Source organism: Sarcophilus harrisii, chromosome 4 (genome assembly GCF_902635505.1).
Source record: "Sarcophilus harrisii chromosome 4, mSarHar1.11, whole genome shotgun sequence".
Classification (NCBI taxonomy): Eukaryota; Metazoa; Chordata; class Mammalia; order Dasyuromorphia; family Dasyuridae; genus Sarcophilus; species Sarcophilus harrisii.
In genome coordinates, this window is record NC_045429.1 from 64,356,459 (window position 1) to 64,376,825 (window position 20,367).

A 20,367-nucleotide genomic window follows, 5' to 3' on the forward strand; every position below is an offset into this window, starting at 1 on the left:
TACTGGAATTTTTGTTCTAATAATGGAGAAGATTTAGAAGTAGTTAATTATAATGTGTAATGACAGGACAGGAAAAGGGAATTAAAGAGGCCAAAACAAAGAGACATATGGGAGCCAGAGGGAAGTTTGTGACTCTTGGGGTGGGTGATAGGGTGGGGTTGGGAATGGTTTCCTAGAACAAGTGGCAATTGTGTTTGGTTTGGACTAAAAGGATGAATGAAAAATAAAAACATTTAAAAAGTGCTTGCCATGTGCCCAATACTATATTAGGAATTCCTAGCTAGAAATCAACTCAGTAGTTATCTAGGTGTCCTATGTAGTGGACTGATTGAGAATCTTCCCTAGTAGACCTTCAGTAACTTATCGTCCATCCTTTCTTAGGTAGTACAATGGGTGGGATGATGATCTTGGGATCACAGAGGTCTGGGTTCAAATCACTTTGTTTCTCTCTGCCCTAGTTTCTTCATCTACAAAATGGAATAAATTTCTTTTACTTCTCAGGATTGAGGTTAAAATGAGAAAATATTTGTAAAATGCTTTGCAAATCTTGAAACACTATATATATATACATATATAATAAAGCTATAATAAATATATATATAATATATGTATGTATGTGTGTATTTGAGTAAAACTAGAATATATGCATATATATGTTATATATATATATACATATATATATATATATATATAGAGAGAGAGAGAGAGAGAGAGAACTAGAGAGAGAGAGACATATTCTAGCTTTATTATTTAGTTGAAACTATTTCTCAGTTTCCTCATCTGTAAAATAAGAGATTTGGACTCTATGTTCTTTAAAGTCCTTTTTAGCTCCAAATTTATTACTAAATCCAACCATTTCCTCACTATATGACTGTGGGCAAGTTACAAACTTCCTCAATATCATCTATTATGCAGGATTGTTATGAGAATCAAATGGAATAATACATGTAAAATACTTTGCAAAATTTAGTGCTCTGTAATTACTAGATATTGTTGTTGTTTTTGTTGTTGTTATTCTATGATGTCTAATGAGAAGGAATGTTTTAACTCCAAATCAGTTCATTTGACTTTGGTATAGTTCTAATTGTTAGCCAGGGTTTTCCCCTATTCACCAAGCTGGTCTTTCTGAAACTGCAACTTCTTCAGGGATGAGCAGAACATGTCCAAGTCTTTTCCCAAATGTTAGTTTTTCAAAATATTTGAAGACATCCACCTCCAAGTTTTCTTTGTGCTTAGGTCCTGGGATAGTCAAGCTTGATTGTCTTGGATTCCCCACTAGACACAAGGCGTGATGAAAGCTTGTGAGTCTGCCTCCAACTAAATTTCATCAGTTATTCTGTATTATCTTTAAAAGGACATATGAGAGTAGATTGGGTATAGTTGTTCTTTGGCCTTATGCCTTTTAAAATTTATAGAAAGCTGTATTGGAAAAATCATATTCTAAGGAAATTTTGTATTTCTGCTCTCAAACCATGTGTGAGTTTTAATTCCTAGATACGGCATAATGTGAGCAACATGAGAGAAAGACCAAAATAATCAGTGAGTTCATCTGGTTTTGCCGTCAAGCGGGACATAATCACATTTGTTCCAGTTCTCTACTAGGTCCACTTGGGGAGCTCTCCACAACACTGTGATCAGCCTCCAGGGAAAAACCTCCTATTTTTAAATTCCGATGTGATATTTTTGGAATTGCATACCACATCCCTACCCAAAACATCTCAAGATCATGGTGTTTTTGCCAAGGATTTGCTTTGTCTTAAGATGGTCAGTGCACAGAATCTACTCAGATCACAACTTTTTTGGGGGTTCTGATTATATCAGAGATGATGTCTTTTCTAAATTTCATCCCTATCATTCAGTCCTTTCATATGTTAGTTCTTCTAATAAAAGTGAGCTTTTGGTCAGGACCAACAGTAGAATCCCATAAGCCCTCTGTGCCCTCAAAACTCACTGATTGTGCCAAAACTACATTATCATTTAAACCTCTTTCTCCATTTATTTACCCATTATTTCATTAATTCATGATTAATTATGCAATATAAATATGACATCAAAATGATAATTGTGAGAGATGCGAAAGCATGAGGCTTGCCTTTTAATAGCTTAATAGCCATGTTAATTAAATAAATACAACAAAGGTGGTTGCCATGTTCAAGGTCCACTATTTTGGAAGAAAGAGAGACTAATCATTTGGGTTTGAGATCATCAAAGAAGGCAGTAGAGTGGGACAGATAGTTTCATGACATGGGGTAGTGAAAGAGATGCTTGCATACGATGATGGCAGATCTATTTTGTATGGCTTGCTATTCTTTTTAGGTAAACAATGGGTAAATTTTAGGTAAAATGATAAAATTATTATGTAAAAAAATGAGGTCTTTGAAGAGTAAAGAGAAAATTTGACAAATGAAGGGTCCTAACAAAGGAACAAGGCCAGAATATGCAAGATAAACATGGGGATAAAGTGTGTTTAGACCAACTTGGCTAAGACTGGATCCATGAAGGTATATGGTGGGAGATAAGGTTGGAAAACAGGTGAGGAGGAAATTGTGGATGACCTATAATGTCAAGTTAAGTAATTAATACTTTGTCCTATAGGTAATGGTTAGAAATTAAAGTATTTTTCAGCAGGATATCACATGATGAAATTTGCATTTTAGGAATACTTATCTGGTGTTAGTATAGATCAAAACAGAAGAATGATGGAGATGACAATAAAGGCCATTACAATAGCCTAGGTATGAGATAATAAGAGACTGGATTTGGGTGCTTATAGTAAAAATATAAGAGAAAGAGATTCAAAGCCATTGAGAAGAAAGAATCCATAGCCTCCAGTAACTGGATATAGAGTGAAGAAAAGAGAGATAAACTTGCTCAGGGTCTCAAAGCTAGTGTCTGAGAAGGGATTTGAACTCAGGTCTTCCTCATTCTATCCACTGCATCATTTAGTTATTTGTCATATAATGTTTAATAGTGAGCCCTTACCCTAGTAGTTGTGTTATTAGATTTACTGTGCAACAGTGTTCAATTGCTTCTGTATCTTGTTTATCTAATCTGTTCTATCAATCAACTTTTCTTTTTTCTTTTCACCACTATCACATTGTTTTGAGGATTACTGTTTTATAGCAGTTTCAGCTTTCATCCCACTTTTTTTTTTTTTTTTTTTTTTTGCTTTTCTCCATTAACCATGACCAAACAAAACCATATAGGAAGAGTAGAATAGGACAAACCACAATTGGTAGATAAAGTTGCTGGATGAAGATCCAGCACAGAAGAGAGGGCACAGCTCACTAGAGGAAAGTGTAAGAAAGTAAGAATAAAACAGATTTTGAGAAATGTTTAGTAAATTAAAGGAAATCTTTTCTCATGGCTCACAAATAAGTCTCTGTCCTTTGTACTATTATGTTTGCATAGCCTTCCATAGACTGATAACTTCTTTGATTAGAGAAAATATCATATTTTCTTTACTTTAGTATAAACTTTTGCCTGCCCCTTTTCCTAATCTACCTATTACTATCAGAGGTATCCCAATCTAGGAAATCATCTCTTCCTTACTCTAGCAAACTGCTATCTAATTCTTTGTTAAGTCTTGTCATTTCTACTTCCATGACATTTCCCAGATTTATTTTTGGACACAGCCCTAATTGAGAGCTTCCATCACTCTCATCTGGACTATAGCAATGGTATGATACTATCCTTTTTGGTATCCTTGTTTCTTATTTCCTTCTACTCCAATCCATCTTCCTCAAAGCTTCCAAAGTACCATTCTCAAAGTCTGTCCATGTCATTTCCCTACTCAGTGAACTTCCATGGCCTCTTATTGCCTCTGGGACAGAAACTCTGTTTCTCACTTAAAACCTATTCACAGTCTGTCTGCAGTCTACTTTTCTGGATTTATTACAAATTATCTCTCTTCACACACTCTACATTCTGGCCAAATCGGAATTATATGCCATTCCCTCTACATGGTATTCCTTCTTCCCTCTCCCTTCTCTATGGCCTTGAACAGGCCATCCCTGTATCAGAACTGCATTCTCTCTTTGAGTTCACTCTATAGGATCTCTATTTTTCATTAAAGTCCAGCTCAAGTATCACCTTCTGTAAGATGCCTTTTCGTGACTCTTCAGCTGCTAGTGCCTAATGACCCCATTCTGAAATCACTTTGTATTTGAGTCCCAAATTCTACATAAAACAATAGGTAATGGAATGCTGACTTTTAATTTTTGATTGACAGAGCAATGGAGTCTTACAGAGGGCTGCAGTGGCTTTGCAGGAAGGGTAAACAGACTAAGGTGGACACTACTCATTCCCTCCTTCCTTAGCCATCTCAGCAATAATACTTAAAGTTAACCACAGTTTTGCTCCATCCAGACAATTAATGGATTCCCTCCCCCCTTTGCTTTTCTACTTCCTCACTATTTATGATTATTGTCTTTGTTCCCCATTATAGACAATAGAAAATATAATGCATCTCCATCTCACTGACATGTAGGACTCTTAGCCCAGCTCACCATGAATGTGTTACAAACACATTAGATGGGAAAATTTCTGTTGGCTAAAGAGGAGGGAGAGGGAGGAAGGGAAGGGAAGGATTGGCTGGGAAGTTGAGATGAGTAGACGCTGCTAATTAGGTTTGTGGTAGAGCAGGAGACCTCTCTGAGGGTACTCAAGGGAAAATAACGGAACTGCCGGGGATGAGGGAAGACATTACTGTGGCAGCCAAGACTGGTAAAACTACAGACAGAGACACTAGTAGTATGCAAGCAAAGAATGCTAGGGCCAGGGGAATGCTGGGAACAAGATGAATGGGGAGGGGGAGAGAAAGAAGAGAAAAAGAAAAAAGGGAGAACTTTAAAATTGTCAAATCTTAAATAATATTTCCCTCCTCTGGATCATTTGGATGGGAAAAAGACAGGGTAAAATGTCTCCCTTTTGTATTTTTGCTAGGATAGGAGTTGGTTCCCCATTTTCTTTCTGTTTTTTCCCCCTTTATTGAAGCAGCTCCTTGTTGGAATCACTTAACCTCACCATAGCCTCAAACCACCAGAGTCTTTCAATGGAGGAAATTGAAGTTATTTATAATTAAAGGAAAGGGGAGGAAGGGGAGGAAGGGGAATGTAGCTAATGTCAGGGGAAAACCAGGCGACAGTAGAAAAACATCATGTCTCCAAGAAAGGAGTAGGAATCTCCCTCTGATCATGTCTGACGTCACCTCATGGAATTTAGATGGCTTCTGGGTCTAAGGGCTGTTTTTCCAAGATATCATAGGTCAGGAAGAGACATTATTTTTCAAGCCTATTTCTCCTAGGCATCTTTGGTATGAAAGAGAGATCTCCCCCTGGCCCTCCACCATCCCCTTATTCCTTTATTTCTCTTTTGGTTCTGGTCCAAATAATGCAAAAGAAATCTCCTCTGAGATGTGCTTTATTTCTCTTGGCCTCTGCCAACACACCCTTCACATGAATTAAGTAGATAGCATTGGCATTCTTGGGGAGTCACAGCAGGCAATAGAGGAAGGGGGTCATGTTGTCCTCAAGTTTAGCTTTTAGATAGAGAGATTTTGCTGTCTGAAGCCCATCTGTGGGAAAAGCAAAAATCAGTTGTTATCTGGGGAGGCAGTGTTTATCCTTAGGTAGGGAGACCTTTTTAAGCAATGAGATGTAGTAAAAAATGTTCTCTGCTGTTTTGAAGCATGAGGTCCAGGTTATTGCTGAAGCCACCTGAAGGGGCTCAGGAGTTCAATAAGCCTTAGATTTGTCCTGTCTGCTGAACATAGTGCTTCAAAACATGTAGAAGTTTTGTGTGATCTAAGCAGATGGAAAAGGGTCTATTCTGACTGGAGATCCCTTACTAAATGTGAGTTTAAATAGGAATGATGGATTAATTCATCTAACATTTGCTATCTATATGCCTACAGAGCAGCATGGTGGGATAAACTGTGCCCTTAAAAGTTGAGAAGATCTCCTCTCAAAATCTGACTTCTAGATTTACTTCATATGAGACCTAGGGCCAGGCAAAGCTCCTTTGAGCTTCAATTTCTTTTTCTGTAAAGTGGAGAGAATAACAGCAGTTACCAGACAGTTCTTGTGTAGACCACATGACATTATGCATGTAAAGTGCTTTACAAGTCTTCAAATGCTATATAATTGCCAACTATTACCATGTGTAAAGGCTTGTACACTTTGGGCATTGGTACATATGCATTATTCTTCCTTCTGGGCTATGAGACACATGTTTTTAATGTTCTTTTAAAATTATTAAAATAACATTAATAGACAAAAGACTGGATATTTTTTGAGGTCTTCAGAGAAATGTGCCTTTATTATATTTAACAAAGCAGTAGTAATATTGGTAGCAGTCTTAGTAGTATTGATTTGTGTCAGAAGCAGCACAGTGTGGGGGATGAGTCAGTCTAGTTTTAGATTTGATTTAATACATTTGCAAGATGATTAAATGAGCAAGTCATTCACCCTCTAATGCCTCATTTATAAACTGAGTATAATAGCACCTACAGTATCTGTCTCACACAGATTATTGTGAAGAAATGACACAATGAATGTTAAACACTTCAGAGAGCTATTTTTACTACTACAGCTATTACTACTACTATTACTACTACCTACTGCTACTACTTCAATTAGTACTGCTACTACTGCTACTACTACTGCTACTACCTAATGCTACTACCTACTGCTACTACTACTACTACCTACTGCTACTACTACTACTACTACTGCTACTAATGCTACTACTACTAGTACTACTAGTACTACTACTACTACTGCTACTATTACTATTACTACTACTACTTCTATTTCTGCTACTACTACTACTGCTGTTGCTACTACTGCTATTACTGCTATTACTACTACTGCTACTGCTACTATTACTAACTACACTATTATTACTACTGCTATTGCTATTACTACTATTGCCACTACAAAAGAAAAGATATTTAATAGTCAATGGTTGTTGTGGTAGTTGTAGTAAGATATATTAACAAGTACTCATTAAGCACTTATCATATTCGGGGCAACTGGCAGGAGGAGAGGTGTTTAAGGAAAAGATTCATGAAGAACATGATTATTGAACTGTCTCAAAAAAAAAAAAACAGATGTAGGTGAAGAGGGAATGTAATCAAGGTAGTGTGGTTAGTTAATGCAAAGACATGGAGAGAGAAGATGGAGTACTGTGTGTACTATACTACAAGTTGACCATCCTCCTATGAATTTGAACTGAAAACGTATAACAGCATTAATCTTTGCACCTCTCTACACCTCTCTTCTATTATTTCAATTCAATTCAATAAATATTTATTAACCTATTATTTGCCAGGCACTGTGCTAAACATTAGGGATACAAAAAAAAAGAAAAGAAAGAGAAGTCTTTTCCCCACCCCCCAAGGAAATTACAATCTAATGGGGGAAGCTGAGGTACAATGGAAGCTGGAGGGTTGAGATATCTTTGGAGTTGATAACAAACAGAATTGAATGGATAATGGAATGATTTGCTAAATGATTGATTTCTGGTTAAACCCCATTGTTTTCCTATTTCCAACTGTCTGTGTAACCTCTGACTTTAGTTTTTTCTTCTTTATGAAGACTAGTTGAGATAGACATAAACTGAAATGTTGTGCTGCCATTCTTACCATGCTGGGAGTCTTTTTTTTTTTTTTTTTTTAACAGCTATTTTCTTCTAGCTTTCATTCTTTCACAACCAAACTCACAAATAAGCTTTCTTTATCTTTCCCTCTATTTTCTCATTTTGCCCAATCACTTCTAACCCTCCCTCATTCTGTCCCACCCTTTCACTGAAACTACTCTTTATAAGGTTCTCATTAATTTATCGCTAAATCTAATGATCTATTCTTAGTCCTTTTTCTTTTTTGATCAGTATATTTTTGTTTTATTCTCATTTTGGCCTCATTATTTATGCGACTACAAATAAGTTAAAACCTCTTGGGACTTTATCTTTCTTATCTATAATAAACTGATATAGATTATATATAGATTATACATGTACAATCATGTTAAACATACATTAGTCATGTTATGAAAGAAGAATCAGGCCAAAAAAAAGCCCACACTATGAGAAAGAAAAAACAAACAAACAAACAAAAAAGCAAAGTGAAAATAGTATGCTTTGCTATGCATTCAGACTCAATAGTTCTTTTTCTCAACATGGATAGCATTTTTCCATCATGAATCTTTTGAGATTGTCTTGGATTATGTATTGCTGAAAAAAGTTAAGTCTATTACAGTTGATCATTGCACAATGTTGTTACTGTTTACAATGTTCTCCTCTTTTCTGCTCATTTCACTCAGTATCAGTTCATGTAATTGGAAATTTTTCTGAAATATTCATTCTTATATATAATAATATTTTATTACATTCATATATCACATCTTATTTGATGTGTATCCCCCCAATTTCCAATTTTTGCCATCACAAAAAGAAGTTCAAGTTCTATAAATATTTGGTCCCCCAACACTCTTTTTAATAATCTCTTTGGGATACAGATATGGTAGTGTATTGCTGTATTTCAGGATATGCACAGTGTTTTAACTCATTTGGTATAGTTCCAAGTTGCTCTCCAGAATGACTGGATCAGTTCACACTCCACCAACAATGCGTTAGTGTTCCAATTTTCCCACATTTTCTCCAATGTTTTTCATTTTTCTTATATTATCCAATTTGATAAGTCTGAGGTGGTTACCACAGATATGTTTTAAGTTGCATTTCTCTGATCAATTGATTTAGAGCATTTTTTTCACCTGAGTCTAGATATTTTTATTTTTAGCCATTTTTTTTTATCTCTTTGCAGCATTTAATCTTTTTCACCACTCCTATACTCTGAATGACAAAGCTAAGTGGCAAAGTAGAGAGAGTTCCATGCCTGGAGTTGGGAAGACTCATCTTTGTGAGTTCAGAGCTGACCTCAGATACTTACCAGTTGCATCAGTCTGATTAAGTTGCTTAACCCTATTTGCCTCTATTCTTCATCTGTAAAAATAAGTTGGAGAAGGAAATGGCAAACCACTTCAGTATCCTTGACAAGAAAACCCCCAAATTGGGTCAAAAGAGTGATCATGACTGAAACTACTGAACAACAAAGAAAATCCTCCTAGATATCCTCTTTTCCTGGGTTTCCATAACTCTGCTCTCTCATTGTTTTTCTACCATCTAATCACTCCTTTGAAAGATCATATGTATTTTATTCTCTATGTGTGGGTATAAATCTAATATGTGGTAAGCACTGTACTAAGCAGTTCTTATCTCAATTGATCTCCACAATAATCCTGGGAGTTGGGCACTTTGTTATTGCTTTTCACAGATGAAGTAACTGAAGTAGAAGTTAAGGGACTTCCCCATCATAGAGCTAGTCACCACCTACCATGGGATTTAAATTCATGTCTTTCTGAACCAATACTTGACCTGAAACCAAGTGCCCTATCTACTGTGACACTTTGCGGCCCATAAAGCACTGTCCTTATTTCTCCTTCCTCTTCTCTCTCACATCCAAGCTTCAATTTAATATCTATTTTTTTTGTGTGTGGATTGTTTCCTACCTGTTGGGTTACATAAGGTGGAAGGACTAGGAAGTTACTGGACAGACACTGTGTGGCCCTTGCCTGAGCATGTTCTGACCATCTGCTCTCTATAGAACTGATCCCCGGTTTATGTACTCTTTCCCCCTCTCCTATTCCCACAGGGCTTACATGAGTGTGAAGGAGCTGAAAGAAACTTTACAACTGAACAGCACCCACTTTCTCAATGTCTACTTTGCCAGTTCAGTACGGGAAGACCTGGCAGGTGCTGCTACTTGGCCTTGGGACAAAGAAGCCATCAGCCACCTTGGTGAGTGAAACCTAAGAAATTATAGTCTAGAGAAAAGCTAGGGAAGCCTTGATTTAACTTGAAGGTGCCCTCTTTTATGTTCCATTACATTAGAGGAAGTGCTATGAAGGGATGGCATATAGACAAAGGTATGAATAATTAATTCAATAGTTGTTTTATTATTCACTGATTTTTTTTCCTTTGGCCTTTTCTAAGGCTAACTCAAGGGAGTGTTATACTTTCAAATTGGCTTTTGCAGGAGATAAATCAGAGTTATTGGACTAAATAGTGGTGAAATGTACAGTGTGTTCTAGACATAATTGAGAAAGGAGATGGAAATAAACCACTGGAATTGTTGGCATCAGCCCAAGATTTTTGAAAGACCTTAGGATGGGGAAACTGTGAAACCATTAGCCAAAATGCATAACCTCAATTTACAAATGACTTTTATGCCAAGATAAAGGTAACTTGCCAATATGACTACCATTTAGAGGAAGGCCCTTCCAGAGATCCTGAGAATCAGAGACTGGTGGGTCTATCATTAAACTGGTACGAAATAAATAATCAAGGATAAAAATAACATTCATGAAGACAAGCATAATTCACTGAGAAAGGTAAAATGATTTCTGCAAGAGAAATAGTTACTGAATAGTATTTATTATACATTTATATTATATATAGATATTTATTTTGTTATAGTTATTATAATTACAACAATAATTATATAGCACTTAATAATTCATAAAACACCACCAATCAATAACCATTTACCAAGTGCCTATAATGAGTTAGGCTCTCTACTTAAAAAAAGGGGGGGGGGGAAACAAAAAAGCAAGACAATTCTTGTCTCCAAGAAGTTTACATTTTATTTGGTGGATACAATAAGTAAACATAGCATATACATACATATACACATATATGTATATATACACATTATACCTCAAATACATATACATACAAATATATATTCTTACACACATACACACACACTTCCAGAGGCTAGTGGAAATGTTGGTAAAAAAAAACTTATTACATTTCCTTGTGCTGGGCCTTTTATGTCTCAGCTAATAAGGAAGCCAAAGGACCTCCATACTCTCTTAAAGTGCCAGCTCAATCTATATTAAACGTGTTGCTCTGATCAAAAAGAATAAAATCATATTTTTAGAACCAGAAGATAATTTAGAGGACATTTCATTTTATGTCACTGTATTATAAAGGAAGAAAAAAAAAGGCCCAAAGAGATTAAATGTTTTGACTCAGGTCCCACAAGTATTAAGTGAAAGACTTGGTTGTCTGAGTCTTAAATCAACACTTTTTTTTTTGTTGTTGTTGTCGTTGTTGGTTTGTGCTAAACTAAGAAATTATGCTACTCTAGGGTGGCAATATGATATAGTGCTAACACTCCTCGCTTTGTGGTTAAAAGAACTAGGCTTGAATTCTTTTTCTGTTCTTAAAAATAAAAAAAGGAAGAAAAGAAAAAAATCAGCAAAACTGGTCAATATATAGAAAAACATCTAATAATATAAATGTACTTGGGAGAGTTATCTCTATGGTAGATTCGTGATAACAGGACTTGGAGAGAGTCTTCCTGAAAGTCCATATGCATCAGTACTTGGCAGTATAGTGAAAAGAATTCAGGAGTTAGAGCCAGAAAATTTGGATTAATAATTCAGGGCTGCCATAATACTTACTTCTTGTGTGGCAACAGGAAAATCATTTAACCTTCTCTGGCTCCACGTTCCTCATCTGTAAAATGGTGTTGGAGTAAATGATCTCCACAATTTCTATAGTTTCAAAGCTTTGATTATACTTTTAACAGATGATGGATGAAGAAAATTGGACAGTGTTGTTAACATATGCTAGATTGTCAAGAGCAAGGTGGTCTGCCAAATAGTTCTGAAGATCCTTACACAATCTCTTTTTGAAATTCCCCATCAGAAGTTTCTTTCTTCCAGTTCCAAATACCTCTCAACTGATACAACTAATTCATGTAATCTAGCACGGGCTCTCGTACCTTAGCCACATTGTTTAAGGTTGAAACTATACCATTACAGCATCTTAGTTCCTATGAAGATACCTAAATATAAAATGAAAATTCGCATTAGAGTATTGATAGGGACCTAGCAAAGGATCTCTGTCCTCTATTATGGGAGGACCAATTTGGACCTCTCCCAGTTTTCTAATCATGAAATCAGGCCTGATTTCTTTAAAAGACATGGGATAATGTCTAATACAAATGACAAACTGGCACTGATCCTAAAAAAAAAAAGTTTAGTTTCTTGTAGTTATACCCCAAAATGGACAAGGCAATATTATGCCTAGTTCCAGAAGAGTATTCTACAAAGAAGGGGTTGTAAATATCCTGTGAACAAAGTGCATTTTAAAATAAAATGATACCATGATATTTGCTTGCTAAAAGTATGACCCTGGGCAAGAAACCAAAACTCTGTCTACCTAGGTTGCCTTGACTATAAAATGGAGGTGATATAATAGAACTTATAGTGTAGTGTTGTGTGGATCAAATGAGATAATATTTGTAAAACAGTGCAATGCCTAGCATATAGTTGAGGCTTAATAAATTCTTCCATTTCATGTCATCTTCATTTTAAAATATACTTCTCTCTTCTTTTCTACCTGGTAAACTCTTCCTAATAACTAAAAAGAAAGAGAGAAACAAAAGTTAAACAATTTAAATCAAACACATGGCAGTATGTGCAAAGCTATAGACTCACAATCCCCTATTGATACAAACTAGGAGGAATATACATTTCTCATTTCTTCTCTGGGAATAAACTTGATCATTATCACTACACAGCATTGTGTTTCATTTGTGTGTGTGTGTGTGTGTTTCTCAATCTATATTGTTGTAGTCATTGTGCATAAATCTTTTCTGATTCTACTTACTTAACTGTGCATCAGTTCATCTATCTTCCCCTGCTTCTTTGAATTCTTCCAGTTCATTGTTTCTTTAGTTGCACTGAGAGCTGTTAACATTCATGAACCACAGTTTGTTTAGCCATCCACTAAGCAATGGATATCTACTTTGTTTCCAGTTCTTTGCTAACACAGAGTGCTGCTATGAATATTTTTGTATATGCAAGAATTTCTTTCAGTTTTTGACTTCCTTGGACAATGTTCTTAACAGTAATATTTCATTTAAAAGGTCAAAGACAAATTAGCAACTTTTAAAGCATAATTTCAAATTGTTCTCCAGAATAATTAGACTGATTCAATTCTGTATTTGTGGCACTGAATAGTATTGATGAGTAAGCTTGAACTACTATAATTGCTGTTCAGGTGCAGAACAACCCCCACCAAATAAATCAATGCGATTTGTGGGAAGGGCCCTTTCCCAGTTGGTACTATCTCTTTCTAATAACTGAGACCAGACAGATTGGGCTGACAAAAATTGAAGAAGCAGTAAGAGAACTGGATCTGATGTCACAGTGACATCCTTATTTCTTCCTGTACTAGTGTTGGCTAAGTGCATGAGCTCTACATCTAAATAAAGGATAATTCTTTAAAGTTTGCAAAGTTCTTGTCATCAACACTGACATTTTCCGCATATCAATCAAAAATCAAATCAATTTCATAAACATTTATTAAACATCTACTACATGTTACAAAACATGCAAAAAATCCTTTCTTTAAGGAGATAACAATCTAATAGATTATTTATTGAGCGCTACTATGAGCCAAGCTGGGCAATCGAAAAGTCCAGTGGGTAGAGGGCTGTGCCTAGAGTCAGGAAGTCTTATTTTCCATTTAAAACATTTATTAGTTATGTGACCTGGATAAGCACTCTTGATTTCCTCATCTATAAAATGATCTGGAAAAGGAAGGAACAAATCATGTCAGTATCATTTCCAAAAAACAAACAAACAAAATGAGTTATGGAACTCAATGTGACTGAAAATAGCTGAACTGCAATGTATGCCAGGAACTGTGCTAGACACTGGGAATTTAAAGGCAGAAGTGAAAGAAGCTCTGTCCTCAATGAACTTATATTCAAATGGGGAGATAACATGCAACTGTAAAATTATTTGTGCATGTGTGTAATGGATACAAGGCAACAATGGGAGTGATGTGGTGGAGAGAAAAGTACTAGCTTGGGCAACCAGGAAAGACAGACACATAAAGCTCTTGAACTGAATTCTTTTTTTTTTAAATTAAAGTTTTTTTCATTTTTCAAAACATATGCATGGGTAATTCTTCAACATTAACCTTTGCAAAACCTTGTGTTCCAACTTCCTCCCTTCTCCTACCCCTTCTCCTAGATGGCAAATAGTCCAACATATGTTAAACATGGTAGATATATGTGATAAACCCAATATAGGCATACAAATTTGTAAAATTATCTTGCTGCACAAGAAAAATCAAATTAAATCAGAAAAAATGAGAAAGAAAATAAATGTTAGCAAACAACAACAAAAATAATGAAAATACTGTGTTGTAAACCACACTCAGTCCCCATAATCCCCTCTCTGAGTGCAGATGGCTCTCTTCATCACAAGATCACTGGAGCTGCTATGAATCATTTCATTGTTGAAGAGAGCCCCATCCATTTTGAGCTGAATTCTAAAGGAAATTAAAGATTCCGAAAGGGAAAGTAAGGAAGGAAATATGTTTTAAGGCTAGAGTGATAGCAAATGGAAAGACAGAGAGATGGAAAGTGGAATATCACAGTAAGATATCCATAAGAAGGCCAGTTTGGCTCCAGTGTGAAGAAGAGAAGATTCTAGACCAAGATATTTGGTGTTATTTCTTCATGGCTCCTGTTCTGTAGCTTTCTCCCTCTCTAGTATTCTTTTCCTTTCACACACAGTTTTGTTCATTCCAATTAACATAGTACAACCTGTCCATCATTTTTCCTACTACTTCTTGATGGCTTTAATATTCTCTGTGTCAAGGCTGATGTCATTCATCTTCTATTATTGACTATGTGCTAGTATTTAGCCTATATTATATCACTCCAAAATGTCCTGAATACAATTGCAAGCAAATGCCCTTTTTTTTGTCAGTTATATCCATTGGAAGTGATACCTGTGGGGTAATTTTTTTTGTTTTGTTTTGTTTTTAGCATTGACATTGGTAGCCTAATATAAGCAACTCTGTTTCTCAGACTGATAATATCCTACGCTTCTAATGTTTTATCTACCAACTGCTTTACCAGCTTGAAAATTTTTGACCAAGTATCATTTCTTTTTAAAAATAGATTTTATTGATGCTTTAAAATATCAACTATTTTTTCCTTATATCCCTCTCTCTACTTTCTGAGAGGATATTCCTCCTAACAAAGATTAAAAAAAGATGAAAAAAATTCATCACAACTAATTAATGTTTTGAAAAAAAAAAATCAGATACACTGTATAAGCTTCCACACTGGTGGGTTATTCTAGCTTCACACATCCACACACACACACAAAAAAATAGGTGGAGATATCTTCTTCTGTTGCTTCTTTGGGCTCAAGCATGTTCTTCATAAATTTGCAACATATACAGGTCCTTACTTTTAATGCTTATACCTTGAAAAACAAAACAAAACAAAGCCTTGATAGGACCTCCTTGTTCTACATGTCTCATGCTCTATCAATTCCTACCTTTCTTCTTGGAAAGTGCCAAGGATAATGAAAAGTTTCTCTGGAGCTTCATGGCCAAAGGAAATGGGAGCAGTTTGGAAGTTTTGTAGGACCATTGGAAGCCCTTTTGGAGTGGATCATTCGCATTGTTGGGGATAAGTGGGGAAGCTACCAAGTGCAGTACTAAAAGAAACATTTACTTCACAGATACCACTGTCATTGAACATAACTGACCAAAAGAGCTTTCTCTAAGGATATGATTCCTTTCTCGAATTGTTTCGGGAAAAAAATCGTTTGATGAGGGATGAAAGGAAGATAAAGATACTAAAAACCTGATTTTTTTCCCCTGAGGGAATTGGGGTTAAGTGACTTGTCCAGAGTCACACAGCTAAGAAGTGTTAAGTATCTGAGGCCCGATTTGAACTCAGGTCCCTCTGACTTCAGCGCTGGCACTCTATTTACTGTGCCACCTCATTGCTCCTTGATTCTTCTACATAGCAGGCAGTTGAACTCCCACAGGGATGGCTAGCAGTATAGAGACTCACTTTTCCCAGTTATTTCAGAAGCAGGCCAAAGTGGCAGAAGTGAGAGAAAGAAGGAGAAAAGAAAAACCCTGCCTCCTAAATCCACCTGTCATGAAAATTTGAGCAGAGAAAATTTTGGAGACTACTAGCTAAAATTACTTTTAAACAATCTCATAATGGCATTTTAAAACTTTTAAGGTTGAATATGATATGTCCATAAAATGAAGGTCAAGGTTTGGTTCACAGGTGCCTGAGTAATCACTTCCAGTTACTTGCTTAAATTTTAAATTGGGAAATATAAAGGATATTGCCAGAAGAGAGAGAGGGAGAGGGAGAAGAAAAAGGGGAGAGGGAGAGAGAGAGGAAAGAGAGACAGAGAGACACACACATACAGAAAGAGAGACAGAGAAAGACACACAGAAAGAGAGAGAGAGACAGAAAGAGACAGAGAGAGATACACAGAAAGACAGAGACAGAGAGACAGAAAGAGAAAAAGAGAGAGAAAGAGAAAGACAGAGATAGAGAGAGAGTAACAGAGAGAGACAGACACAGAGACAGACAGAAAAACAGAGAGAGAGAGAGGAAGAGGGAGAGGGAGAGAGCATGTATGCATTCCCTCTTTCCCCAAGATGCTTACATTTGAATGGAGGAGATAGCATGTAAATAACTAAGGGCAGACAAGATATATGTAGTATAGATGAAAAAAAAAATCTCCATGACAAGGTACTAAATTATCATTGGTGCAGAGAGGAAAGAGTTGGGATAAAACTCGAGAAAGAATAGTAGATACATAGTGAGTAAAGAGCATTTGACATGAAGCAGTGAGTGGGAGGTGGGTAGAGATTCATAGAGATGAGAAGGTTTGTGCTAGTGGTGACATGATCTTGGATCTCCCCTAGATGTTGCACTTCATTGTGGCTTACAGAAGGATGGCTTGAGGGATCCTTATGTTATTGTCAGCCTGGGTCATGTTTTATGCCATTCACCAGCTCACCAAAGAGCACATGATGGTAACTCTGTAACAGCATATCCCATCTGCTACTTCTTAGCTGAATTCTATCAACTGACCTTGCTCCTGGTTCTTTTTCTGTACAAAGTTATAAGTGAGGGTAAGAGTGGGTAATTGAATAAGAGCATCACTTAGAATGCCAGTCTGTCCCTGCACACACAGATATTTCTGGCAGCCTCAGATCAAGAGATAAGGAAGGATAGGCTACTCAGTACTAAGGATAGCACCACTGATTCAGGATCAGGAAATAATGGCATGGGTAGAAATTCATTTTATTTACTTTGCATGTATTTTGTGTTTTATTTTGTGTACATGTATGCTTCCCAAAGCATATTAGCTTCTTGAAAGGAAAAATTCTTTCTTTTATTTGTGTTTTTTGTCCTTAGATTACTAATACCAAATTTAGAGATTGATACATAAATGTGCACTTACAGAGTGCTTGTTGAATAGTTAGATAGAATTAGTTGGATGGTTAAACTTGATGTACAGTTTTTAATGGTTTAATGGTAACATGGCAGAAGGTTTTCAGTGAAGTTATCTTGTACTTACCCTTGTGTTTTATAAAATTTGTATCAGGGACTTGGATAAAATTATAGATGGCATGTTCATTAAGTCAGCAGATAACCCCAAACTGGAAATAGATAATGGTTAGAATCCAAAAAGATCTTGACAAGACAGACCATTCCATTAAATCTAATAAGATTGAATTCAGTTAGGATAAATGTAAAGCATTGGACTTTTCCCAGAAAAATAAAATATTGCAAGAAATGAGGTTTGGGGTTCTGTCTCTGTTTCTGCCACCTGTTCTGTCTGTCCTGGTGTCCAAATTTTCTTCTCTATTTTTAGATTTCTTTCCTTTTCCCAGGGATGCCTTTGTATATAGGCAATAACCGAAGACAATAACTTTACAAAACAGCTTAGGGCTGTTGGGGACATCTTTTGTCACATTGGACTTGCAAGTAGAGAGACCTGGATTTATATTCATCTTTGGACACTTGCACTAGATGGATGATTTAGAGCAAGTCACTATATCTCTATAAAGTTCAGTGTCTTCATTTTTTTAAATGGAGAGAATACTGAGAGAACTCTTTCACAGATTTGTTATATGGTTTAAGTGAGATAATGTATGGGAAGTTCTTTGCAATGTCAATGATAGTTATTATTATTGTCATCAAGATTTTACTATTATGGCAGACCTCTCTTAACAGCTTTAGCTTGCCCTTTTCCTTCCAGGGTACATAGGGAGAAAAATGAAAAATGGTTTCTGATCTAAGAGAACCCTGATAAGAACATAAGCTTCTCTAAGACAAGGGCTGTCTCATTTCTGTATTTATATCCCCAATGCCTCACATAAGGGCTGCCTCATAGAAAGCCCTTAATAAATACATGCTGATTGATTGTTTCACAGTGGATAAAGAATACTGGTAAAAATAGTGTTCATGTCTACCTTCCTAGCAAAGCCTTTTCATTCAATTTCTGATATAAAAAACTTATCATTGATCTACTAATTTATTTCTGATGAAAAGAGAAGGGGTACATTAATTCTTTCATTGTATCTTGATTTGTTTTGTTTTGTTTTGTTTTTCGGATCTTGATTATGTCATCCAAAATGCTAGTTATCACTCAAACCTTTGCTTCATTTTGCAAATCATAAAAGCATTCCATCTGTGACTTTTTTCAAGTGGTGGCAAAAAAAAGTTAAATAGGATAGGTAAAACTCAAAAGAGTAGCAGGTGATCTTGACTGCTGTACTAGTACAAGAGATGGTGAAGAAAGATATTCTTGCTCTCTTGAAATTGTAATTCGTACCTCATGTTTCTACTTACCTTATATTTAACCACCCTACTAGCCTAGTCTTGCATTCCAGGATGTTATGCACTCCACACCCAGGGTACCAACATCGTAATTCCCTTTTCCCATCTTCCCATGGGCATCAACTCTCCCTCTATCCCACCTTCCTTGATATAGCAAATATTCTGGGGACTCACATCATTGGATAAATAAGGAGAAGCAAGGGAATTAACTGAAGAAATCAGCAATGATAATGGATTTTCCTAACTGTCTTGATTCCTGGCCACATTGGTTCTTTAAGTGGCTCTTCCATATTCTCTTAATCACTTCCCATCTGCCTTCCATTTTCATTACATCCTTTATAATCATTCTCTATTGTGGTTCAGTGGAAAGATAATGGGATTTAAAGCCCAAGAAATTTAGCAAGAATCCGAATTCTACCACATATTGCCTGTGTAGGACTGGGCAAATTACTTTACTTCTCTGGGTTCCAGTTTTCTTACTGATAAAGTAAAGAAGATGATATGATAAAGTGAAGAGGCCTTTCTGATCTCACTTTGCTCTATATTTACTATCTTAGAAAAGGTTTTCTCTCATGAAACACATAGTCTACCTCTGTGTATATAGCATTTTCTTGGTCTACTAGTTCAGCAGCCTTATAAAAAGAAATGACATTATTCTGGTATTACAGTTGAGTCATATTCATTTTAGCAACAACTACTTTCTTTGTGTGATGTTCCTTAATAATTTCTTTTATAATAATATATTCTCCAATTTTCTAGAAATTGAAGTTAGACTCATTGGACTAGGTACTTGGAGACTATATTCTTTCTTTTTTGGAGAGAAATAAGCAAATCTTTATCCTTTTTCCTGTTCTGTGCTACATCTTCCATTCTTCCTGATATTCTGAAGGTAATTGACAGTTTGTCAATGATGAACTCTGACAGGTTTTTCATTAAAATAAGAAGTAGTATAATTGGGATTGTTGATTTCAACTCATCAAGGGGAGCTTGATGCTTTCTTATTCATATAGTGTATCAAGGAATCATTCCCTCATTTGAATTTCTATAACATTATTTATACTCTTTCCATGTCTCATACTATCAAGTATCTTTTTTTTACTTATTTCTGTATATTATTTCTCTATAGAACTCTGTCAGTTTCAGGAAAGCAATGACTGTCATTATTCTTTGTATTCTTTGCATTTCCCCTAATGTTCAGCATTGATCTTTATGTATAGTAGGTAATCAAAACATTTTTGAATGAGTTGTTTAAATATTATGCTTGTGCAAATAATTCCTAACCCACTATAGTCAACTCTAATCTTTTTTCTGGACTCTAGGCTCCTATTTCCCACTGCTTGCTAGGTATCTCCACTTGGTTGTCCTATTGGCAAGTTAAACTCAATGTTATGTGATTTATTCCTTTTCCAAATTATCTATTTCAGTTTAGGTCATCATAATCCTCCCAGTCTCTTAGGCTCATGGGAACTATCCTTTATTCTTCCCCCTTTTTCTATTTCCAGGCCTAATCAGTGGCCAACAGTAATTGTTTCCAACTATATAGCACCTTTTGAATTTGTGTTCCTTTCCTCCCCCACTAATTCAACATGATTACATTCCTCCTATAC

General features: G+C 35.9%; 1 protein-coding gene across 1 annotated transcript in view; it reads left to right on the forward strand.

Moving 5' to 3' along the window:
- PAPPA2 (pappalysin 2) overlaps positions 1-20,367 on the forward strand; it is a 363,317-nt gene that overhangs the window by 104,592 nt on the left and 238,358 nt on the right. The window contains exon 3 of the mRNA XM_003767459.3: positions 9,710-9,855. Coding sequence (XP_003767507.1) covers positions 9,710-9,855 — 146 coding nt within the window. The remainder of the gene's footprint in view (positions 1-9,709; positions 9,856-20,367) is intronic.